We start from the raw sequence: 26103 nt of genomic DNA, 5'->3' as shown, positions 1-26103 counted from the left end.
TTCAGTATTACAGTGTCATTTTATTTCCCTCATGTCCATAGAGTAGAACTGTGCAACACAAGTGCATTCACTACAGTGATCAGAAATTGCCCTGGGCAGCATTAGGAAGCTACAGCTGCATCGCCATCCTGCAGCCTGCTGGGAGTTCGGGAGAGGTTTGTTTCTGAGTTTGAGCCTCAGATATCACCGACATTCATTACAGCTCAGTCCCATGGCAAGGAAGAAGCATACAAACCGTGGTTGTATTTGTGAAAGAAACTTGCCTGCAGTGATTTTAGGAAAAGGTTTTCCTGGAATAGGTAAAACAAATGCTGTATTCAATTCTACTACAAAGCCCCTTGTAAGTAATTCCAGGTAAATACCCATTAAGCAATGTAAAAGCAGAGTTAAGCACTGAATAGGAACTCCTGCATTACATGCTGAGCACCATTTATCACCCTATGCCAGGAGGCAACTAGTGAGAACCTCTTACTTAAAGACACATTTCCCATTAGCTAATTAAATTAAACTCTAAATTTAGTAGTTCATACTTGCTCTTAAACTGACCTGTCTCACCTCGGCAGTTGCTGGGATGGGGGAAACACATCACATTACTATATACAGTCAGTCTTTTCTGCGAGCAGACACTGAGCCCGAGTGGCAAAAAGCCTGTATAAAAACGCATGTTTGCTCCAGAATTCAACCGGTCACTGTTTGGCAGGAACGACATCAGAGTAATCTTTTAATACTCCAGCCAAGTGGTCATTGTGAGTCTTAAATCGACGTTTCTTCTGAGAAGCAGGTTTCTTCCTCCTCTGAATAGGAGCCTACAAGAAGAAACAGACAGTGGTCAAAAGATCTGCCCTCCAGCTGCGACATCTGACCTGATGTGTGACGCTGTGCAAGTCATCACTTCTATCAAAAGGCCGGCAGGTGGGGAAGGTGCTTGCTTGTTTTTGCAAGAAGTAACAGCATTCAATTCAAATCCAGGCAGGGAGATGACCCTGGGGACAGAGCAGAGTCTCTGTATCCCACTCGCAGTAGTAGAGCTGGCGTTTATAAGTGAAGTTTCCAAACGGTCCCTTGCAGCTACAGAAGCATGTACATGCCCCATAATTCTATCCACAATTGCATGCTGAAAGACGCATTTAGCATATAAGGAATCCATGAGGAGCACCTGCATGACGACAGGCGTTAAGAGTCTGGTGCAGTGACCAGCAGAAACACAAGTCCTGTGTGAAAGGGCTCTCATGAAAGGACAGTTTGAAGCGAAGTGCAGAATAGAAAATACATGGTATAGAACATACAAATAAATGTAAAAAAAATATTGTTTGAAGCCAGGAAGAAACCATCTTTGGAGAGCTTGCAGCCATTTTGGCCTCCCACTAAAACACGAGCATATTGCACCCAGTTTGGAGCACGGGGTGTATGTGTGGTAGGAAGCATGCTACATAGTTCTCATCAGGATTTCAAAGCTATTTAGCAGAAAATAAAAAGTTAAAAAAGCCCCACCCTTCTCCCAAAAAAGTAACTGTTCTTCTACTCCTAAGGTACTGTACAGCTTCAAGCAGAAGCTTCCACTTTGGAGCTCACAGGGATTTCTGGCATTTGCCCTCTTCTTGATGCTGCTTGGATCACACTGGCTCAAACAAGTTATAAAAACACTGACTGCTGGCTACAGCACTTTTTTGCAACTTCTTAAAATTGGTCACATTTCCCCAAGCTACACAAAGCAGCTGTGCATGGGCTCATGTTTTGGAATTAACACTGCAAGGTCAGAAAGGGGGAATCTCCTAGAAAGATCTGCAATTTGTATCTCTTACTATTTTCTTTGGTCCAGTTTCTTGCATGGAAGAAATACCCTGTCGTTTCAGATACTCTTCAATTTTCTCCTCATCCATTGAATCCACGGGAATGCTCCTCCACAGCTTCTGAAATTCTGAAACACCAAACAAATCTTCGTTTTATATCTCAATGAACAAACCCTGGGCAAAGCCCCCACACGAAGGGAACCAAACAAACTTAATTTTAAACACTGAAGTATTCCAGCACGTCAGTCTGACTGCACAGACCCAGCGGTCGCTGCCAGCAGGCACCCAATCAATTAGCACAGCCTTTACTCACTCCAAATGCCGGATGCACTTCCACAAAAAAAACCCAACAAAAACCCCAAACCCTAACCAACAAAACAACAGCAACAGAACAGCCCCATCACTTAATGGAAAAAGATGAGCTGATTCTCATCTGTGCTAACTGCACTCCAAGCATCAGAAGCACCCACAGGCAACATCTGCTTTTAATGTGAATTTGAGTCTTTTTTGCCTAGCATCTCTATAGCTGTGTAAACCGTCCACGTGTTCTATAAGCCTCAGTTAAACGATCTTGGTGAAGGGTAATAACTAACCATAAATGGCAACTTCATTTACACATCTTCAGCTGCCACTGTTTTGGGAGACTTGTCATCTCATAGTCCAGTTTACTGAAGATTCAAGACATTTACTTCAGCGGGTTTAAGCTTGTTGATCACTGTAATATAATACATACCGTGCTGCACAGATAATAAATTACTAAAATTCCTCTGGCGTTAAAAAGAAGAGAGATACCTTAAAAGCCACAGCAGCATGAAAAAAGACAGAGACAGTAAGTCTTAATTAGAGCAGCTGCCATCTGCCTGCACACTTTCTGCCTCATGTAAAGTTTCACAGAGCCTCTGGAATGCCTTCTCCAGGCAGCGGCTGGTACAATCCTACCTCCCTTCATTCCCCAGGCAGTAAGTTAGATATATCCTGTCAGCAGGTTTGGCTAACAAGCTATAAATAAAACACAAGGCACACATAGCAACGCAAGACTAAATTTTTCCCTTTATTTCCAGATAAATTTAGTATACAGTTGTCAAAACAACCACAACTTCTGCATGCTTAAGAAGCTGTCCTATGCAGCAGGGGATGAAACGCTCCAGTGATGGTCTGTCAGAGATACACAGGCTCTAGGCATGCTGAAACAAAATGGCACTGTACAAAGGGCATATGTAACAGACTTGGTTCCTGCACTTGGACCAGTTCCCTTCCTAATGCATCTTGTTTTTCTATGAAAGTACATGCTTTAAAGTCTCAGGTCTTTCTTTTCTCCCCATTGCCAACAGTAAGGGGCTGTTCAAGCTTTCCAGGAAACAAAAGAAAGGAATTTCACTAGTGAAGAACAACAATGTTCATTTTTGGTAATGCAGTGTTTTTGAAGAGAGCTAAATCCTGTCAAAACACCACTTTTGCCTACACGGAGATAGCGCTCAGCTTGATTCTCATACAGGCTATACAGCACAGCGGGATCACTGAGACTGCAGTTTTCAGATAACTTAATGCAAGGACTGACACCGTAGTCAAGCCATTCTCCGTCTGCTCATCCATTTTGAGTGTGATTCCAGGCTTTCGGCACAACTCGCAGCGCCTGCTATCACAGATCATCTCTCACCTCATCCCGTCGCGGCAGGTGGAGAAGGCTGTGTTATGATCAAAGCTGAACATGCAAGAGAGATTTCTCAGCAATGAGCACTCAGATTAAATGTTAACAGCAGAAGCCTGCGCAAGGGTCCTATCGCATCCTCCGGACTGAGCAGAACATTCTCTTTCAAGATATTTCCTTTCTGGTCATGCCCCCTTCCCGCCCTGAACACCCAAGTTGGACTCAGCTGGACACCGAGACCCGGTGCTGCCTGGAAAGACAAATCAGACAACGGGTGTGAAAATGCAGTATCGCACTTTGCGTGTGACCGTATTTCAAGTCATGTGTTTCTGCAGTTCACACACGAAATGACAAGGCTGCACATCCATGCATGACTATTAAACAGATCCCGGTTAGAGATACTTTGAGGTTGTGTTGTGCTATACTGCCTTTGGCTCTGCACAGATGACTCCTGTGGGAGCTGAAGAGATGCAGGTCAGTCCTCCAAGATGCACGACAGGCACGCGTACAAAAAGGCAATAGCAGATGAGAGACTTGGTAACACTGAACTTTTACATGACAGTGTCCTTTAATTTATAATGTCCTGCTACAAACACAGATGATGTGTCTCCTTATTAGAGTTCATGATATATGGACAAATATGCCCCGGCGTGAAAAAAATGAAAAGGCTGAGGATAGATGCTTAAGGTTAAACTGGTCTACATTCTTCCGGGGAACAGAAGTGAAAAATTAAACACTAGAAAATAAATGGTCAGCTCTTCAAGGATCAACATGCACAGAAGTGCAGATCACGGTTAATATCTAACCACAGTGTTTTGCATTTCTTGTAATGCAGCGATTATACCATCATTACAGCTTCACATCCACCTTTTAAACTTCACCAAGAAATGCGAATGTAGCAGTCACCAAGAATCAAAACCACAAAGCTAAAATGGACTTTACATACAGATAATTTAATCCACTAAATGGTCCCACCAGAGTCACTACACAGTATTCTGCAACAACTCCATTTAAAAATTCCTTCATAAATCACACTGCTTTCAGCGCTATTGCTTTGATTGCGCTAACTGCAAGAGAACCTTCTTCCCATGCTGAAGCTCGTTGTAGGACAGTAAATACCTTATTGCCTAGGAAAGGGGGGAGTCACAACAACACCGTCTCTCCCCCTGAAACACTTCGTGTTAAAAAACCAGTTCAGAACTAAAAGCACAGGATAAACGTGGAGATGCATACGGACCTGCCATCCTTCAGACAGCTGTGCATACTAGCTGTTTGCATTTAGGGTGCCATCTAAAAGGAGATACATCTATCATCTCATCACAAAAACGATTTGGTGTAACACCAGACACTGAGCTAAATGCAAGAACTGAAGAAAGAGAGCAGCTGGCTGGCACTGAACCATTTTCACATTACCTGTCAGATTTATTCAGAAGTCTCCAAGGACTATGCCCCTATCAGTTAGTGAAAGTTTAGACCCTGGGAATACGCTATCTGAATTACTGTGACATCCCCTCTGAAATATGAGAACCTACGGGAAAAGCTGGCAATAACTACAGCTCTCAAGACACAACCCACTGCATTTGTAGCTGTGGTATTTCTGCACCTCAATATTCATACCATTGACCCAAGACAGAAAGAGATTTCTCCTACTTCTTTGAGGAGAATCTGAAATACTGTCACCCAGGCCTTTCCTGTGTGGCTCCAAGCAAAGGGGGTCACCACTTGCTAAAAGCAGTAGTTCGTGAGAGGGGCCAGGGAGAAGGAAATGACATGCAACGGCCCAGTTACTGTCCTCCACCACCTCTGGAGCAGTGTCCACACTTATGGTTGGCCACGCAGGAGGATGCAGCGGGCTGGCCGGTCTCTGGGAAGGGGAGAAGACAGAAAGAAACATGCTGTGATGAGCTGATGTGTCTGAAGAGCAGACATCAGTGACAGTAAGCACTTCCTAGAGATGGTTTCAATATACAGGATCCATTTTTTACAATGTCTTTCTTTTCTCTGTGGACAGGGCACAAGGAGTTTAGCACTGGTGTGAGGAGTGGGAAGGGGACTGCTGGAGCAGAAAGCTCACCACATGCTGGCCTGCTTCAGCCAGGCATGGAAAACAGGTTCAGATGCACACATTCCTGTAGCGCACGTAAGCATTACGATTACAGAGCACATTCAATTTTCCTTCTCCATGTTCTATCAACCGCTAGGTGATCTCTACGCCATTGAACATGGTGAAGATGGGAGACGCTTCTATCAGAGCCACTAAACTATTCGGATCAGCCAGAACAAGTGTATAATAGCTATGGAAGGAAAAATCTGTCCAACAGTCAAGACAGTAAGGCTTCACCTGACCGCAGCACGCTGCATTCAGACAAGTTGACAATTTCTCCTGCTGCTTAGGCTGCTATGACAAAACAGACCCCAGAAAAAATCCGCTGGGGAGAAACTTCCAAAGAGTTTCCGGCCAAAGCAACGCAGCTGCTGTGAATCCTGCAGGAGACATGCGCATTTTCAGGGCAGCTTTTCAGTCCTGATGCCAATGCAGATCTTCCCCAGAAGAGGCAGAAAGCTGTGATCCCCATATCCGAGGCAGGTGCTCGGTATGTTGCCTGGATTATTAACAAATCCTATATGCAATATCTTGCAATTTTATCACCAAAACATTTTAACCCAGAAGCTTGACAGAACCCACACTATTTCCAGGCTGTTCCCTTGCTCCTCTGGATAGCTAACTTATGGTGTTTCAAGTAATGAAAGGAGAGAAGATGACCACAAGGTAACTGAAAGGCCAGTTTAGATGTCTGCTAACATCTCCAGCATCATGATGTCTGCACGCACAGACTTAAAACAATGAGCTTTGACCAGCAGTAGCTAACACACAGCAAAGCAGAGGGCAGCATAACAAAGATTTTGAAAACATCTTCTCTCTCTGAAATACCCAAAGGGGAAGCTTGCACAGTTACCTCAACTTTACTGCATCACGGGGTGCCGTATATCTGAAAACAATTTGCACTGACATTCCCTGAGTGATGATACACGCTCCCTTTCGATAAATGCTTACATCTGGGGAACAAAGTCATGGGTAAATGGCTGCGCAGTGACTTGAGCGCAGCTTATCCTGCACTTCTGGCTGCCTCACCTGCTGTTGCAAAAAGGTTGAGATGGCTTGTGGAGATAAACTGCTGTATCACGCTGGTAATAAAATCCGCCAGATGAAAAACAGCTTAAAAATCTTCACTGAGCTGAGACAAAATCTGAGCACAGGACAAGAACAGACAATAACAGGGCAGAAGGGAAGAAACAACTAAGCAGCGGGGAAGACGGAGTCCTACCTCCTAACAGTCCCAGGGAGCACAGTACTAGATTTACACCAGAAGAAAAAGGTGCTTGATATTAAGTCTGTGCTGCCCCTGGACCATCCTGGAACTCAAAGCCAGAGCCATATGTCATCACTGATCCTAAGCAATTTTTATACTGTTAAATTTAAGAAGCTTTGGCCGTTCTCTAAATTTCTTCAAAGGTGCTTAGGAAGAATACTGAAAACATGTATAATTAAGTACCCATTTTTCTACACATTAAAATACTTCCTATACTGCATTCAGATGTGAAAGATACCATCTCTAACAGTTAAGCAATCAGATTGGCCTTTCAGCATTCAGCTGGCACGGGGTGAAAGCTTGGTTCACATGCAAAGTGCTTAGCCCCAGCACAAAAAGGCAGTGCTTTACTTGGCTGAAGCACCTGAAATCTAGCCCGGCTTTTATAAACGCTTTCAGCTACACACTACTGACAGAAGATTAATTAGTCAGGAAGTCAAGAAGGAACACATGCAATCTGAGCCTTCCTTGGCTAATCACATAAAAGGAAGAACAAAAGCCATTCCTCACCGCACAAACCTTCTCCAGTACCCTTGAGATCACGATACATAGGTACCGCACCACTGCTGCAGTACATTGGGATTTATTTTCAAACAGGGAGAAAGAAAAGCTTGTTCAGGCATCAAAACAACTGTAGTAAGGGCAGAGGTGGGCACTGCCAGAAAGCAGTTCCTCCCGCTACTTTAGACAGCAAGCTCCAAATTGCCCTGGCAGCTCCTCTTTCTCTACTGATTACTGATGGAGACCAGAGAGCAATGGGAGAGGACACCTAACTTTTAGAGGATATTAATCCCAGCCAACATATGTTCGAAACTGGAGAGCATCACACGGCAGAATCGTGCATTGAGGAGCGCAGAGCCCTTATTTCTAGGGATAAGCATTAAACTAGAAACATATTTTGAACTGTCATCAGTTGCTAGATCAAAGAGTCTGACAACACTTCAAGGCTTATTTTGCAGACTTCTGAAAACTTCATTCTAACATTGCTGGAGATAATAAGCTGAACTAGCACTGCTAATGCAGAAACGTGTCGTAACTCATCCTGTACGCAGACAATTCTGCCAATGAATCCCTAAGAGACATGCTTCTTGTGCTCTGGAAAGAATCGCACAGCAAAACTGCTTGGGAAGGATGGATTTTCTCTATCACAGGATAACACATTTGGAAAAAAAGACCTCTTCAGCTGCAGTAAGTAAGGGAACCCACTCACGGACGTTTTAAGGGTTGTGGCATACGCAGGCAGATCACAAAATTCACAAAAGAGAAAGTATTCTTTCCCTCTCTCAGAACAAAGCATCATCATCCGCATGAAAAGAAAAATCAAAACCACCAGGAACAGAACAAAACAAAACATCACCTTCTGATTAGATGGGAACATGCTGCCACCTGCGGATGAAAGAAAGCAAAGCCACCTTGAACTACAAACACTGCACACTAACGGTCCCTTCATTACAGAGACTCCAGGCTTAAGTGCCTTCCTCCATCTGGAGACTGAGCGCAACGGTAAACGTTTTGTTCCACGGGGTTTTAGAGGTGGTTTTTTTAACCATTTGTCCCCTTTCATAGTGACAGCCTGCTGTGCTTGTTCCTAAACACAGATCAGTGCTGTGTCTGCTACAATACAAAGTACTGTACATGAACAGCCTTGGATTTATACTGGCTACCTGACCAACAGTTGGCAGATGTCTCTTCCCACGTCTTTAACAAAACGGGCTCTTTATTATTAGATATCACAGTTAATACTGAAGTTATTACAAACTATGAGCAACAGGGTAGATACCTCCCTCTGCTAATTATTTTAGGCTGGTTGGGTATCAGCTACCTGGAAAAAAATGCACAAGAAAAGTCCATCAATTGCGACTGTAATATAACCAGTAACTGCTAAAAACTTAAAAGCTTTGTCTTAACAGTTACTGCAGTAGCACCGATTTCTAAATGTTTTGGCCATGTTTGGATCTCTAAAAGCTGTGGGCTGATGGACTGAAGAGACGCTACCTGAACAGGATGACAGTGGTAACAGTAAATTCCTAGGCATTTGGAAAGTTACAAATTCCGCAGTGAACGCAGACTAAAGGTTTGTAATTCTGCATTTCGCATACAGTTCCAACTGCCGCTATCAAGAAGTAACAGAAATTATGGTTTAAAAAAGGAGAATCACTTTAGTATTTTGAAACAATTTTTATATTTTTAAATGCTGCAGATGTCACATCTACTTAATTATCTTTGTGGAAGAAAGCTATTATTACTGAGAGTACAAGTGCCGTACATAACAAATAAGTAAATGATACACTTTTCCAGTTGCTTAATTCTGTTGAAAATAAAGAGTCTCTCTGAGCTAGCCAAAGAAAAAAAAAGAGCTTTATGGTTTGTCCTATGGTACTGTAAGTAGAGCAGTTCAAGTTTCTACCAAAACTTCCCTCTTTTCCTACCATAATGTAACATTGTATGCAAAGAGGGCTTTACATGGCATGTTACAAGAACAGTACGTTAACAACAGAAAGTGTTCAGTGTTGTTGAGTCATTTAAGATCTTCTGACACAGACTGCCTTCTCCTCTCTGTACTTATAGCATCTGATGTTGGCATAAATGTCATTATTGGAACACACCCCGATTTGTGTAATTAATTCCTGTGCATAAACAGGCACGTTGCAACAGAGGATTTTACCACTATTTGTTAGGCACAAAACACGTGATGAACTTCTGAAGTCCCAAATCCACTCCAGCTCTAGGCAGCAGCAACACTCCACATCTGCACTTTCTTCCCAGTCATAAACTACCCCTTCTCAGGACTTTTGCTTACTTCTCCTCCCTGTTGCTTCCTCTTTCTGTTCCATTTGTGGCTTCTCGTTGTGTTCACCAATAAAAGGTACATGATTAATGAACTGGAAAAAAACTAACAAACTTGCACCCAGAGCCATTCTTTTAGGTTTTTTTGGCTGCCCCTTACACAGCAAAATGTCAGATGCCATTTTAGTCACAGTCAGGTGATTTTTAGTCTCTTCTGTATCTCTACACTTCAAGAGAATTGTTGGGTTCCTGGTGCCATGCTGCAATGTATCCGTTATAAACCAGAGGATATTACCCCTGAACTCACTCGCTAGTCCTGTTAGCCTCATGTCAATATAAACCATTCTCTCCTGACATCTGGATATACCTAATTCATTACCACCTTAAAAGGCTGCTATACCTGAAGACTGCTTATACATACAGGTGCTTAAGATGAATTCAAATCAACTATCACAGAAACATACATAAAAAACAACAAACACCTACCTTCATCCACAGTAAACTGACAGCTCTTGTCATTGTAGAAAAGAATTTTCTTCTTATCAGGCCGATTAACAAAGATGATCTGGTCCCCTAAAGCCTCAAAAACAAATGCAAAATAACAACTCAAAATCACTTCGTTTCCAAGAATAAGGATTCCAGCTTGAACAACAGACCCAGATCTTGTGCTACAAAAAGCACAACAAACTAGAGAAGTGGCAAAGTAACTGGCAAGGGAAAGCATTCAAAGTGGATGCTGACAATAAGTATGCTAATAAATCAAAGATGAGATACAGAGGACTTGAGATCAAGGTATAAAAGCAGAATTAAAGGCCTACAATTGGAATATGGGATATCAAGAGTCTTTTGTGAGAACGAACTTTGACAGCTGTGCTGAGACATCAGGCCAAATGTGAAACTAAAGGGTGAAATGTAGAAAAAACTACAATATTAGATCTTCCAAAACAGCTTTTGAGTTATCAAAAGAACAGAAACAACTAATGAGAAAATTCTCTCTTAGCTTCTACCTCCCCTCTGAGAAGCTAACCAGAATGGGTTTCGCTGAATCGCAGACACATGCTACTCACCTTTATAGCTTTCTGTGCATTGGGTAACCCTTCCTCAATATCTTCTAAAAGGATTCCTCCCAGCCCTCGCTGGTCATGCTTGTCCAAGAGCCTGAGCAGCGCCTTTTTATCTTTCAAGTTGTACTTGGGTTTGAAAGCATACTTCCCATCTACAACTTCTATTTTCGGATTGTTGACTAGAGCCTGTAACACGGACACAAATTTTAAACCTTGAAAAAGAGCACATGCTAGTACTTTTTTTCTAGCGTGCTTTTGAGCAGCTAGAGCACATCAGGCACACGTTACAGCTGCCAATTTGGAGGTTTGAGTTTGAAACGGATTTTGAATCCTTCGATCCTAGATCCACCAGCCTAGGCATAATTTGCCACAAAATAAAGCACAAAGCAACAAAGGAGGCTTAACATCATTCACTCAGTGCCTTTGGGCTTGAAGGTCCATGAAGCCTCTTACAGCAGAAAGCTGCATGTGTTCCTTTTTGATAAAGGAATTAAAATAAAAAGAAGCGGGAACGCAAAAAAGTGTGCTTCAGCTGAATATAAAGTGCAAACGCACAACTCAGCATATCAGGCTCGGGTCATACGGATGTCACGAATGTCGAAGGCATTAAGCTGGGATGAACAAAACAGGAGTCAGTCTTCCCCAACTGCTGTCAACTGGCACCAGCAGCTGTAGAAGAAATTGAGAAGAGCAGACCTCCTGCACAGTAGGATTTTAGTTATGATGCCAGCTTCAGAGAGAAGCTGAACACAAGTTCACGGACAATTGAAACGATTTAAGATATGCTCCGAATCAGTTTTGCTGTGCAGCCAGTACCACAATGAAAGTTCACCTGTAACAGAGGGCAACTCTATTTAGTTTCTTCTGCAGATGCCAGTCTGACCCTGAAAGGAAAAAAAGAAGAGACACAGAAAGAAGAAAGGAGGGAGAAAACATCTGTAACAGAGAAGGTAACTTACTTTGGCACTGCAGGGTATTTGTTTGCCTTTTCTCATCCAGTAACGATTCAGTGATAATTTTATATACACTCCTTGGGAGGAGCTTTTTCATTCCATCCTGATATTCTGGTTCATTATGGAACGTGGAGCTACCTTTTGGAAGACTTCAGCAAAGTCAAGCTTCCATCACAACCAACACCGCCATACTGGAGGTTTCTGTACCCCAGAATATTAGTACTGGTAGCAAAGGAATGCTACAGGCTGTATTAGTTAAAACCATCCTAGTTTTACTACGCAGAGATTTTTTTCCCATGTCTCAACAGCCTTTACTACTCTGTTGCGAGGATTTTAAATATGATCTGAGCAAAACCAGGTACACCAATCAAGTACAAACACCGAATATAGTATTTTGCTGATTTATTAATCTTGAAATTCCATGAGGACATTCAGATGAATTAAGCATGAAGATGAATATGGTGGCAAGTTACAGTGAATCTGTAAGAATGAAACCTAGCATCTAGAGTGAGACTAATAAACTCCAGCAGTGGAATTTGCAGACCTATTACCCCACAATTTCAGACATTGTTTTGGTTTCGGCTGCCGCCGGCAACAAAAGCACCACGCGGCCGCCCCTCCCCCGGCCGGGGTGCGGAGGAGAATGAAAAGAAAGAGGCAGAAACTGGTGGGTCGGGATAAGGGCAGTTTAACAGAACAGCAAAACAGAGGGAAACAGGAACAACAACGATACAGATACGGAGAAAACATGACAAAACCAGACCCGCTCTCTCGGACCGCACAGGCGCCGCACGCTCCGGAGCCGAGAGAGAGTTCCCGCCGCGCCGGCCGCCCCCCCTCCCCACCCCCCCCCCCCCTCCCCACCCCCCCCCCCCCCCTCCCCCGAACCCAGCGTGACGTCACACGGTATGGAATACCCGGCTCTGTTTGGCCAGGTGGGGTCAGCCCCCACCCCCCGGCTGTGCCCCTTCCTGGAGTCCGGCGAAAATTAACGCTGTCCTGGCCAAACCCAGGACAGACATAAATCTCACATCAGAATTCTTCATTTCAGTAAGTAACAAAGAACTGTAAGCCTATGAATTTTGTGCCGTACTCCTTTGGTTCAGCTAATTTAACATCGCCGATATTGGAAGAGCTCTGTGCTTTAAATTTTTTTTAAAAGAAATTCGTTAAGAAAAAAAGCTTGTTTATATAGAATTAGTAATGAATAGATTAGCTTGGAAAAAAATATACTCTCTGTGTTACCATTGTAAAAGGTCCTTAAAAATGTCAGAATAGCTTTCATTTCACAGTTACCTCAACAAGAGGGGGGACCAGACAGACAGACATGTGAATCAACGTAGTTTCTTAAAGCGGGGATTATATATTTATAGAGTTTGTAATTAAACAAACATGTATAATTCAGGTTTATGATAATTCTTTATCTCTAATTAAAATCTTAATATATGTTTTCTTTACCTCGCTCATTAGCCATTGTTTCTGTTTGAGTCCAATATCTAAATGCTGTGTTTCATCCAAAATCTCTTCTAGGGTTAATGGATGTGTATCACCACGCTGGTGCCGAGTCTGGAAAAGTAAATAGGATCTATAAGAGTTCTGTACTTCTTTTATTCAGTGACTCAATTATCATAAAGTAACTAAATTGGTATAATGTGATGACAAAATAACTTTTGCAAAACCAGGACAGATACAGTACACATAGCATACGAGTTTCAACCTAGGGTTGTTGAGAATACGAGGGAAAAAAATTAGTACCAGCTGAGATTGATGACAGTCACCTGTCAAGCACCAAACTACACTTTATTTTGACAAATAGCTCATGAATCCTAGAAGCTGACAGCATCTTGCAATTCCTGTTTCCACTGCAAATCAAAACTATTATCCTGGTTTTAAAGTGACCTGGAATAATTAGGATTTCAGTACTGGAACAATATGCTGACCATTTTGTTTACTGATAGCATTTTGAATTTAACAAGCAGTTTCTTGACATTCTCACTCTTGCAGTAAAAGTGCTTTAGCGTTTGAAATATTCAGCATCTTTCAGCTACCACGGCAGAATAAATAACTAAAGTATTTAAAAACAATCACAATTTTACATCAGAAAAAGGTACCTTCATATAATTCACTATTTTAGCAAGGACTCCAAACTTGTAGCCAGAGCCTCCTGAAAGGGCTTTCAAATTAAATGATCCATTGCTGTGATCTACAAAAGAAGAAAATAAGCAATTAAACAATGCTCTCAGCAACACCCTCTTGGCTCTGCACTCCATCTCTTTCCCAGTTTACTTCCACAAGCTTTAAGAACTACAGCTATGAACAGAAATGCATGTTGCAGGAGTGGTCACCCTCAGAGGACTCTGTGCTAGCACACGTGTTGATCCAGATCCACAGTTACCCATCGGCAGACATGACTCTGGGCTATGTCTGAGCAGAGTTCCCTAAATATACAGTTATTGGGATGTGCCCTTAAAGAAAACAGCAAGCAACTGCAGCATTACTACCATAATACCTGTTTAATTCTGTCGCTTAATGTATCATAATCATTTACGCCACATTAATTCACACGGAAATAATGCACTGCATTTTTGCCCAACTACTGGCTCTGCTGATAGCTTTGTGCTGCTGAGATAGGAGCAGAAAGTTTCACTTACTCCCAAATGGTATTCAACAGTTATACACCAGGTAAAGGATGGCTGTGCTTGTTGTGCTGGGCTTTTTTTTTTGTTGTTGTTAAAATAGCTCTAGTGGAGAGTTTATTAAAAAAACCCCATATATTCCAAGCAATTCAACTTTATGTATTGCTCCACTGGAACAACAATTCAGAATCCCCTCCATTGTCAAGTCTGGTTCTGCCTCAATGCATTGTGAGGTCTGCTACTGTGTAAAGCTTGCTTCAAAAATACCTGCAAGGTTGTTAATGGCTGTTGTATTAACTTTAGCTATTAGCACCGCACATTAAACAGAAATATCCACCAACCACTACCAAAATCCACAGGCCCATTACCAACACAACGTTGCTCAAACTTAATGGCAACGGCTTTTCAGAATTTCAGCTACTCCAAGAAAAGAACATTTCCTCTTTGTCACCACAGGAGTTTTTTAATCCATTGGTGATTCCTAATCACATTTAACAGGACAGTAGGTATTTAAGAGATACTGAGCTCCTATCATTTCTGTGGAAAAATCAGTGGAGGAAGGGAAAAGAATGATGAAAGCACATTGACTGAGGGAGAGGTTGCAGTGGGTGCTGAGCAGAGCTGCTAAGCAAAGTCTTTGCTTGGCTGGGCAGCTGGAGGGTATGGATGAGAGTGGTGATGAGGAGGAGCGGAAGGGCTCAGGCATTTGTAGTGGTGAAAAAAGAAACAAAAAAGAAAAAAAAGATCCTTATATCCTAGAAAACGCACCTAGGATGTTTGACAAAGACCCACCGTCTCCACCAAGTAAGCAGCAGACTTAGAGAAAGTCTGCTACATTCACTGTGTTTAAATTTAGATGCCCTTGCCAAGTTCTTCACAGGAAACTCCAAATTAACTTTCCAAAGTCACTATGCTTCAGGTGAATTTTTTTCATGTCTGTCCCACTGAATCTCAACCTACTTCTAAGCTGATGTGCAAGTCACTGTAAAAGGCAACTACAAAGTGGGAATTTTGGATTTAGTCCAATTTCAAATAAATCCACTTTCCATAATTATGGGGAAGACTTCACGGAAGTTGGTGCTAGTACAGTAAAAAACATACTGCTGAAGGAACAAACGTCAAATTGTGAAGCTATTACACGACATCATATTTAGAGGCTTTACATAGCACAACAATTCTAAAATTAGCATAGAAGAATCAGTAAAATGTTTTTCTGTAGCTGGAGTTATATTCTGGTTACTAAATTAAGAGGGAAATAAGGAGAAAAACAAAAGCCAGCTCCCCCCTGAAAATACAGCCTACAGGGATTTTCCCCTACAGGGTCCCCTTTTATCATTAAAAATTAATGTCTATGCAGGACATTTTATAAATAAAAAAATCGTACGTGTAATGAGAGGTCTAAAGTGACTAAAATAAAATCAGAGGTACAACAAATAGTTAATATGACTTTTCAGGTATTTCTTCTGTCAACTGCATCAAGATTATCTTGTTTAATCAGCCTGGCAACAGCCTGCCACAGTTCATGACAAGTAAATCTAACCACACAGCGAAGGTGGAAATTGGCAGATATTAGCACTTCAAACGTCACGGTTTGACCGGCTGCTTTCCAGCGCCAAGCAAAGCGGGGTCACGGCCACCGTCGCGCTCCGAGCACGCTTCTCCGCTAATAAGCTCATCACGCCCAAAAGAGCATCCCAAAAAAGAGAGCGGGAAGGGGTTTGTTTCTTATCCAAGACAGTAAGAGTCAAATTTATGAATGATTTACTCCTGGGGTTGAGGGCTTGATGCAAATGAGCATAAAGGAAGTTGTCAGCAGCACCATGCTCTGGCCAATGGTAGGAGAGCTCCATCTTAGCTGTGCCATAGGCTGCATTAAAAAAAGGGACCAGAACAGCGCTCTTTCAGCATCCTTTCAGACAAGAGGTAGGTGTGTATCATTTTATAACATTGTCTTAGGTTTATCTTGATTACTGAAAGAAAATATGCCTGTAACCTACAGCCTGTAAAAAGCTTCTTAGAATCAGAATGATTTTTCTCTAGGTTTAGCAGGATTTTATTCCGCTGAATGCAGAGGAGCTTGTCTTGCACTATCAGACAAGCACTTTCACCATCTGTGCACTAATGGAAAATTGATGACCACTCCATCTTACAGAAAAGCTAATACACCAAGCCAAGATTCAGTAAACAAAATGGATTTCATGCTTACTGGGGAGGTAGCTTGTTTCCTGCAGCCTCACGTTTCTGTGATTGATTCTATATGTTTTTATAGAAATGACAGTGAAAGGATTTTCCTTAAAACAAAGGCAACCAAACCTGAAATTTAAGAAACCTATCTCCCAAGTGGGCGTTCCATAAACCGTTTCAGTTAAGCTGCCTAAAGAGATCTATGTTTGTGGATATGCCAGAAACCTGTTCTAAAAATTCGGTACGTTAGGGTAGGAAGAAAATCCTGTTGCATATTATTATCATTGTAAATATTGGAGCAGCAATTAATACAATACAAACAGGTTAGAATCCATCCGAGATTTGTAAATGCTATTACCCCAAGATGTCTTATTCTGTGGTTTCTTAAACAGGACTTCCTCAGTACTGCACTGAAATCATTTTTTTGCCAGTCATTTCCCTCTGCTCCATGAATATGATTTCAAATAAAGCTGCTCCTCTGCAGCGTCTAAAGATAATGATACTTTTAAATTAAAACCTAATACAGATATTACAGAAGCCAATTCATTAAATATTTAACACACTGCACTTTGGATACATACAACAGCTGAATTGCATTCAAATCAGACTGGCTTACAAAATGAATTTAAATTGTGCTGTTATAAAATAAGTAAAACTGCATGAAACCAGACCATTTTTGACAGCTCTCAAAGACGATAACCTTATTAGTGCTGTGTTAACTCTGAAGGCTCAGCAACAGCTACTTCAGTCTTGTATTTTAATAATTACAGCAATGAGTAGCTGATATTTATCTGCCTCGCCTCAGTCAAATCTAAGGGGATCATCATCATCCTCGAGAAGCACGAACCACCTCCGGCATGGGCATTAAATTCCACCTCCCTGCGTAAAGAGGAGCTTCTCTACGCTGTGCGAACGGCTGCCCTAATGGTGGCTGTGGAGTGGGAAGGAGCCGGCTGCTGCACTGCGCCGGCAGCCGGGCGGCAGGGACTCCTGCCTGGGGAGCCATGCCGTGCCGAAGATGCTCCTCTCCTCCCGCGGACAGAGCTACCGCCTTGGCAGAGAGCTGTGCTGGCAAAGGGTCGCAGCTACACAACGTAAACATCCCCAGTTCTCTCCAGTGGCCCCAAATCTTGATCGGTTTCGCAATGACTAAAATACTAAATTTTGCATCAGTGGAAACAGTTAATTTTTGTGCCTGGTGTTTATAGCGTCAGCAAATTTACGTGTAACAGATTCCACCAAAATCCTCAGTCTTAGCAATCTGTTTAAAAAGTTCAAAACAAAACTCCTCTCCTTTCCTTCCCAAGGATATTCTCTTGCCATTTAAAATACACACTTAAATTCTGCTTAATTACCGCTCATAGAGGACTGCAAATCCTTTTATTCAGCCCCCTTTCTCTCACAGATGTTTAGATAATTCTTCAGACCACCCCTTCGAAAACCCTCCTCATTTTTAGCCCCATAAAACAGGTCAGCTGAGTTTCCTCCCTATACCGTGACCATACCAGGCCACGCTCTCAAAGCCAGGACCCAACTCAACTCAGGAGTATTTTCAGCTTGGATTTCCTCTGTAAACTTTTGTTTAAGTAAAAAAAACCAAACCAAACCAAAACAGTTTAATTAATCCTATCCATCTCAGTCGTACTCTGTATATTCAATTACAAATCTGTGTATTCAGTTAGATTTAACAGAGGAAACAGTAAGTTACTGCAACTGCTCCAATAAACGTCTGTATCAAATGCTAATGCCAGGTATCTTCCCAATAACAAAGCTATTCCGCTTCAATTTAAATCCATTTAAGACAGAATAATAAAGAACAAAATGTATAATATTCGAAAAATAAGAATAAGACATAAATCGCAAGCTGGTTTGGCGGCATCATCCTGGTTTTCACAATATCCTTTTTTTAAATAATGACACAAAAAGAATGACAGGTGCTTAGAGTGCTTGAAATCATCTGTTTTAGTAGAGACCATCATACTTTGCTTTTGTCACTTCTCATTCATTCAGACATTTTGTAGTTTTCACTGCCTGAACAAGTTGACTGCAGAATTATTCCTGGATACACAAGGTTCATTAAAGCATTACCTGTGAGCACAGTTAAGGAACAAAACATCAGCATTACCCCTTCGTTCTGTAGTTTTGATTACTGAATGAAATTAAACTAAATGTGAGTAGCCAGGACCATTTTGTAATGAACATAGCTAGGTTTTCACTTTTTGCTTTATGTTCAAAGCAAAAAATCTTTCATTGTGGCATGGAAATAAGACTCCAGGTTTCTACAAAGTTACCATTTTGGCACCCTTTTCCCCTTCCATAATCTCACGCTTTCTGGGGCACCCCAGCAGACAAAAGCGCACTTTGTGAGCTGCCCATTAGCCGGCTCGCAGGCAGGCTTACATGCAAAGGCACTGGCTAGCCCATTAGTGCTGCTCACCACCGTGTTTCACCTAAAGCCTCCTTGCAATTTCCTCAAGGGAATATGGAGATCTAACTCAATCTCCTTCTCCCACACCCAGTAGTAAATTGCCTGAAGGATTCAAAGGTTATTACGGCATCCTGCAGAACACTATGACAGGTAACCACAAGTTACTGTGGCTCCGTGGACATTTTTTATTACATTAGACTATATACCAAAAGTACCAGAAGTTGCCTCAGTTTTGGGAAGCAAAGTCAGGAAAAGAAGGAAACCAGGGGGAAAGAGAGACGCGTAACTGTGAAGATGTTATTGCCTAACACCTCATCTGCCTACTTATACATAATTCACAGAGAAATTCAGAGACAGGCAAAACTGCTTTTTTGTTCTAGATATACCACAGAAATCACTGAGGCACAGCCTACTTTCACACTTTTAAGCAACGGCCTTTCCAAAGCAGTACATCTCAGCAACAATACCATTCGTGCCAAATGCAGATTTGCTGAAGCCAACTTCTTGTTTCATCCCTCCCCCGCACCACAAAGCAGTCTTTTCCTCTGTTGGGTACAGACAGACTGTACTGGACCAAAGACGACATTCCTTTCCTAGCAGTTAAGCAGGGAATGCAGTTGAAAATAAGAAATGGGAACTCCTCAGCAAGGGTTGGGTTTTCCTTGTTATCTATTAGTTTGGTTCAATTCCGTTCCATGGAAACATCCTCCAAAATAGTTACGATTTACACTTTCCTTTTTTTAAAGAGTGATTTCTTTCTTTCTCCCGAATAGGAGGAAAGAAAACCCAAACCAGCAAACTCCAATGACATTAACATGTACTAAGTTCTTCTCGTCACTCAGGTATGGGAGGGTGGTACAGGGACCTCCTGTTTTTCTAACAATGCCAAAAGAGCGCTGAGGGCTTTCACACCATGCAAGTATCAACCTCAAGACTAGTGATGGACAGGTTGCTGAAACCACCGCCTACCTCGAAAGTTATGTTTGTAACCTTTTCGTCTTTGCATATACTTGAAAAAAGAAGGAAAGCTTGCTCATTCCAGAATAACTTACATTACACGATGCATGCGTGGACCAGTCATCATCGAAATAAACGTTCCAGATAAATCACAAAGTTGTACATTTGGAGTTTGAGTTCTGTGAGCAAACACGTCTATGCAACAATCCACATTTGTAAGAGGTGTGAGCACTTAAGTCTGAGCTTAAGTTCTTACAGTTTGGGATAAAAAATCCCAGCATGTTCTTGGATCAAGAGAGTCCTCAACAGCTTTGTTTTTCTGTTTCAGCCCCCAAATTTGTGACTGTGAACAAGCTAACACAACTCTTCAAGAATGGCAACCCTCAACACCACTCACTGGAATGAGACTACATCTGTTTCTCAGTATCTGGGCTTTCAAGTGCAAAAAATTTACCCTTTCCATGATAACTGGAACACTGCCTGCTTTATTATTCTGATCATATTCATCTTTACTGTAGTTTCTCTGGTGGTGTTGGCTTTCCTCTACGAACTGCTAGACTGTTGCTGCTGTGTGAAAAATAAAACGGTGAAAGACTTGGAGAATGAACCCAATCCTGTTAGAGCCATGATGAACAGCTTCAGAAAGCATGAAACAGAGGTGGTGTAGGAAAGACTGAGCATCAGAACTTGAAGAACGCTTAACACCTTGAATGAAGCCTCTTGTACCTTACGAATAAGCAAGTCACATGCTTTTATTATTTTGGACTTAAATACAACAGCAACAGTTATCATTTTGTCTCTGGATGTGAACCTGAATAATTGGCAAAGGCTTTCTGAGTGCTTAGCAGAAAGATGACCTGTTGCAATGTTATGGGGGAAGAAAAGATTTTTGGTTTTAAATGAACTTTTGTTGTTTATATTGAGTTACTAGCATAGATCTTTGTCATCTGAGTGAACAAATGTTGCCTAACATGCATAAAACTATGTTGCTTAACTAGAGAAAACGTTTATAAAAGTGCTCCACAATCTGATCATACATAGTGCAAAGACACAACACTGTCCTCCCACTGAAGTCAACCACACAGAGACAGGAAAGCCATACAAGGAGTCAGAAAAAAGATACGAGATAGAAGAGTGGAATGGCGAGAGATCTCACGAGACAGGAGAGGCTTGTGCGAATTCTTGCCTTCGGCAGCTCTCCTTATCACAAGCTTCTTGCTTTTAGAAGAGAAGGTGGTGGGAGAAAAAGTCAGCCAACATGAAATGTATCCCTAAAAATGGTCTTTTCTAACCTCCTGTGGTACAATTTGACCCTTTCTCCCTCCCCTTCTCCAGTTCCAGAGAACTGCTCTCCCCTTACTTCATATTCAACCTGTTTTAACAGCTTCTGGGTGTTGAGATGCGACTACTGCACTACCTTTCGAATATCTGACTATTTCCACAAAAATATACTGTAGTGGTACTATGGTCTAGAAGAAACAGTGACATTTTTCCGCCCAAACGCTCCCGCCTTTACGGCAACCACAACACTACAGGGAGTAAGACGTGCTGGATGTACCATCCCTATCCAAACTTTTCAAAGCTGAACTGGAACTGACCGGGTTCTTCCCAAGGAACACAGGCAGATGGGTCGCGGACCTCCCACACCGATGACACGAATTTTGCCCAGCCTGCACGCAGCTTTCAGGTGTCGACACGCTTCACAAAGCAGGCCATACCGGGATAAGCCTTGCGCTAGAGCTGGCAGGATGGACGCACAGTGAGAAGTGACTTCATGTTGCACAAGAGAATCTCAGCTTGGTTCATCAGCCTGCCAATGCATCCCAGAGTCCACACTCATACCTTTCTCATGAACTGGCCATGTAACACTCAGACCTCTGGCTCACCAGATTATTTTTCTTCTGTAGCTACATTGCATCTATAGTTTTCCATAAAAGTTTTGCAGTTACAAATTACAACTGTAATAATGGCATCCAACAGTGTGGCCGTCAGTACTGCCTGGTAAGTCTTTCACACTCCTGAACCCATAGCGAAGCAGGCCAGCGAGAAACATCCCAGACCAAAGCTACGTGTGGGACAAGACGTTTAACTGTATAAAACCCAAACAGCATTCCTGTCATTAGGGAAGAAAACCCACCTAATGGCCAAATGGACAAGTAAGCTACAGCACCGATCTCACAGTCTATCCATGTCAGAAATACCTTTGTCCTATGGCCAGTGCCTATAATTAATCTCTCTCTCTTTTTTTTTTTTTTAATATATAAAGTCTATCAGGTTCATTATGCCTAAGCTCCAGAAGATCTGGACACAACAAAAGACTTGCTAATTTGACTCGTGCTCTTCCTGGTTGGTGAGATGGAGTCACAAGACACTCAGGCCACTACTAACCAGCACAGCTAGTCCAGTGATTCACTTGGAGAAGCAATCTCCCATTTGCAATCACAAAATGACACAACTACCGCTGCGAGCATTCATCTCAGACACACTCGTTACGGTGAAGTTTCGCCAGTACCAGTCCCCACGTGCAGCGAATGCTTTTAGCTAAAAATCAAACTATAAGCACAATTAATGGAAGCTGAGGCCCCAAGTACAAGATAACTTAGGATTCACACCAAGGCATACGATGGAGACAACGTTAGCGACAATAATGCCTTCCGCTGTCAGGGACCCTGGGTAGATGCCTCACTACCTTCTGCTGCGTTTGACAGCGTCAGCTCTGAAAAACCGGTGTCCTGCTCGAGAGAGGCAGGAACAGCTGTTGGAATGCAGTGAGTTAATTAACATGCCTCTTTCCTGACAGCAAACACTCCAAACAGCCAGGGGACTGCTGGCCACTTGCAGAGTTCCTACAAAACACTCATCATCGCTGCACACAAGAAGGCAGTGTGCAGAAGTAGCATGCCTAGCCTCTGCTACGCTGGCTTCGTGTTCTTATGCCTTCCCGAGAAGCACACACAATGAAAAATCTTGGGACTCCTTTCAGCTACTTATTTCACAGATCTATACAGGGGGCTGGGTGTCTGCACACGGGACAGAAGACAAAGACCTCCCTTGCACCGCCCTAGGGCCTCAGGACGATTCTTCCCCACATGCAGACTAAGTCGTGAAACAGCTCCTGGAGACTTCAGCTCTTGGTTACTGTTGGCTAAGATCACTAAAGGTCTTAAGATAAAGACGAAGATCTAAGCCACCACTTACTATTGATCAATAAAAAGAAATAAACAGATACAACCTATTTCCTTTGTTTTCCAGTTACTATTCTGAACCGAGCACACAAGGCAGTTTTCAACTTTTTTTCAAATAACTTGCTTGAATAATGATTTCAAATAATTATAGTAGTGACTATTCTCCCTGGAAAGCTTACAACAAATCTTCACATACAGGCCAGATTTAGCTATGCAATTATCTGAAGATTAGCATGATATCAATGCCTCTCCTCAAAAAAGTGACAAGGGCAGGTTCTCCAAGTCATAATCCCCACCCAGGGATTATCAATGCCAACACATCATCACTGTGACATTATTTATTGTCTTTGTGGTCACTACACAACAAAACCAGGACTGATTATCTTAATTTTAATTTCTCTGGGGAGGGGTGGGACAGGGATTCTTCAACATCAGGTTTTCACTCCACCTCCCCAAGACCCATCTCTGACACACGCATATCCCGACAGGCCCCTAACAATCTGGCGATTCAAATAAAAAGTGGGTTTTTTTACTCTGCAGCATCACAGGGCAACTTGTGCTGCTTGTGGCTGCTTAACCCATTCAGACGCTTGCCAGCCTGAACACTTGCTCTGAGCCAGTTCCTAAAAGCAAAAGAGAGAAAGTTACTCTACTCGCTCTCCATTATTTTCCTTCCTTCCTACCTTGCTGCTTCTGCAGTAGTTAGTAAATACCCTCCAGGGGAAAATGAAAGCAGGCTGAACTCATTCTGCATAAAACTGTTACAGAAACCCTGAAACCTTTCCGATACTGTCTGGAATAAAGCCAGCAGTGTAAAAGATAAAACGTATTTCCTCACAGCCACACGTTCCTATTTGTGTAAGATAATCATCTGACAACTGCAAAAGCACTTAAAGAAATACCCAGCGCAGAAAATCACAGAAAAGAAAATACAACTTACCTGCTCTGCTGCTTGGCCACGTATCTACTCAAATCCTCCAGATCAGACTCACATTTGAACTGTCTGCCCTCTTCCTGCCTCCACATCCTTCTTTCCCAGCAAACCGCTCTCACTCAGGATAGGCAGTCTAGGATATTTCATGTAGAATTATATTTTATTTGGAGAGGAGAGCGTGGCAAAAGGACTGATGGAAATCTGGTCTCCCTTGATTTATTTTAAACTGTCTGGCTGACAACTTTGTTTAGTGCCCTCTGAAGCTGGAGATACATAAGCAAACTACCTACTCTTCCCCTCAGACAGAAAATGCTCCACTCCTCCCATCGTCCTTGACGTTCTTCTCTGTTGGTTTTGGCTCTATTGTTTCTTTTGGAGTTTAGAAGAAAGCCACACACGGTATTCAAAATACAAGCATGCAGTGAGTTTGCACAACAAGGTACTTTGTGTTTTAGTGACCCTTAACATTTGACTCGACCTTCAGAGTGCATCCAAAAACTGTCAGTGCTTTCAGAGAACCGAAAAGGTCCCCCAACTTATGCACCTCGCACGGTGGAAGTGAACAGCGAGCACACCGCTGTGTGCACACAAACCGTCTCCCTGCTGCTCCAGGTGCCACACTTCTAATTTGCTCCCACTGTTTCGGTGCTGTTTTATTAACTGCTTACTTGACACCGAGAGGTGCATCATCAGCACCACCGTGTATTCCAGGGTAACGACAAAACTCCTGACCAAAGCTGACAGAAACCTACAGAAGCCCTGGTGTTCATGCACAAAGACTACCTCCCAGGTAAAACAAGAACGATCGCTAATCACCATACGCTAGCCAGACAAGGCATAAGTTGCTAAATCCATCTCTTGGATGGGCAGCCTACGACTTACAGTTAACAAAATTCAGTTTAGGCCCTCTCTTGGCAGAAAGACAGAGCAGCGAAAAAGAATAAGAGCACCGTTCCTGGTTGCCCTGTGGGTCCAACAAGCCCTGAAATCCACAAACCAAAGCTCAGCTTCATAGGAAATATTATTTTAGCACTTGCGATTCCTCCAACTGAGTAACAGCAAACAAGTCACGGAATGAGGCCTGACATGTACAAGTGGTAGCAAAAGTGTTTTTTTCCATTGCGTAAGTGAATTTCTTCATAAAAAGTGACAATTTAAGCAAAAGAATGACAACAGCCACTAGCAAAATTCACAAGCAGACTGATCCATATTAATAAACCATAGCTTAGAGGCAGACAGTGGAAAACACCAAACCACTGTTGAACAGGAGACTTTCACCAACCTGTGTTCTGTTTTGAGCTTGAGGAGCCACCTTGTTCTACCTTTGCTTTCTTCTTTTTTGAAGAAGAGGAGTCAGAAGATGGCGCTGGACGTTTTTCTACTGCTGGTGTGGAGAGGGCACGCTTTTTGAACAGCTCTCGCTCTCTCAGTAAGCTTGGATCCATAATTCTGTTACGAGGAGTAGGAGGAAAAAGGCAAGAAACCGATGCTAGGGTCAGCAAAATAACTGAGAGCGGAGGTATCTGCTTATGAAGTTTTTTATTTCTTGTTTGCATCCTTCTCTTCCTAGACAGATCTTGTCAAAGCACAGACTCCAAGAAACTGAGGTGCCTGGGGATTTAAAATGTCAGCAGGCAACCCCGACCCCGGGGAAGGCTCTGCAGGCAGACAACGTGGCTTTCCGAAGCAGCCCCCCAGCTCGGGGTCGCCTGGCAGAGCGCCGGGCACGCTGCTGCCCCAACACCCCGTTCCGGCGCCCGCCGGGACCAAACGCCCGGCTCGAAGGCAACGGGGAACTTTAAACTCACCGACACGAGGGGAAACTTCGGCAGCAAGGCGACCACCCGCCCCTCCCTGCCCCGTTTACCGGGGAGAGGGCGAAGCGCCGACGGCGGGCAGGGGCCTGGGGAGGCCGCCCCTCCGACCCCACCCTGCCGGAGCCCTCGCTGAGGAGCCGGGCCCGTCCGCCGCCGCCCCGCCCGCACCTCACGGCCCCGGGACGCCCCGCGCGCTCCCTCGCTCACCCGCCCGCCGGAGCACGATCCGCAGGCCGAGCGCCACCGCCCACCGCCTATTGGGCCATGCCGCCTTCCCGGCAGCCCCCGCGCCGCCGCCGCGCCCCGCCCCGGAAGCGGCGGGCTCGGTAACCCGGCGGCCATGAGGGGA

General features: G+C 43.1%; 2 protein-coding genes across 5 annotated transcripts; one reads left to right on the top strand and one right to left on the bottom strand.

Annotated features, from left to right (window-relative positions):
* On the bottom strand, positions 1-26044 carry GTF2E2 (general transcription factor IIE subunit 2). 2 transcript variants are annotated; one of them, XM_075420851.1, is made up of 8 exons: positions 25962-26044; positions 25220-25386; positions 13725-13816; positions 13072-13179; positions 10664-10846; positions 10083-10176; positions 1803-1918; positions 1-806 (listed from the first exon to the last, which is right to left on the bottom strand). In XM_075420851.1, exons 2-8 carry the CDS (start codon positions 25380-25382, stop codon positions 687-689), a joined length of 876 nt encoding a protein of 291 aa, XP_075276966.1. In that variant the 5' UTR covers positions 25383-25386; positions 25962-26044; the 3' UTR covers positions 1-686. The 2 variants fall into 2 exon arrangements, with proteins under 2 accessions (XP_075276966.1, XP_075276967.1); XM_075420852.1 differs by lacking the exon at positions 25962-26044 and adding an exon at positions 25746-25885.
* On the top strand, positions 16088-23038 carry SMIM18 (small integral membrane protein 18). 3 transcript variants are annotated; one of them, XR_012764159.1, is made up of 3 exons: positions 16088-16172; positions 20147-21974; positions 22085-23038. XR_012764159.1 is itself a non-coding variant. In XM_075422180.1 (2 exons), exon 2 carries the CDS (start codon positions 20192-20194, stop codon positions 20483-20485), a length of 294 nt encoding a protein of 97 aa, XP_075278295.1. In that variant the 5' UTR covers positions 16088-16172; positions 20147-20191; the 3' UTR covers positions 20486-23038. The 3 variants fall into 3 exon arrangements, 2 of the variants coding, with proteins under 2 accessions (XP_075278295.1, XP_075278296.1); XM_075422180.1 differs by having other exon boundaries at positions 20147-23038; XM_075422181.1 differs by having other exon boundaries at positions 16093-16176; positions 20147-23038.
* Positions 26045-26103: the final 59 nt, after the last annotated feature.

This window comes from Opisthocomus hoazin, chromosome 5 (assembly GCF_030867145.1).
Source record: "Opisthocomus hoazin isolate bOpiHoa1 chromosome 5, bOpiHoa1.hap1, whole genome shotgun sequence".
Classification (NCBI taxonomy): domain Eukaryota; kingdom Metazoa; phylum Chordata; class Aves; order Opisthocomiformes; family Opisthocomidae; genus Opisthocomus; species Opisthocomus hoazin.
This window is presented reverse-complemented; position numbering and strand designations above follow the sequence as displayed.

Coding starts and splice junctions, on each gene's coding strand:
- SMIM18 (XM_075422180.1), top strand. CDS start 20,192: ATGGCAACCCTCAACACCACTCACTGGAATGAGACTACATCTGTTTCT.
- GTF2E2 (XM_075420851.1), bottom strand. CDS start 25,382: ATGGATCCAAGCTTACTGAGAGAGCGAGAGCTGTTCAAAAAGCGTGCC. Junction 13,817..25,219: donor AAGCTCAAAACAGAACACAG/GTTGGTGAAAGT, acceptor CTTCTTTTGTAG/ATCACAGCAATGGATCATTT. Junction 1,919..10,082: donor TCAGTTTACTGTGGATGAAG/GTAGGTGTTTGT, acceptor TTGGTGTTTCAG/AATTTCAGAAGCTGTGGAGG.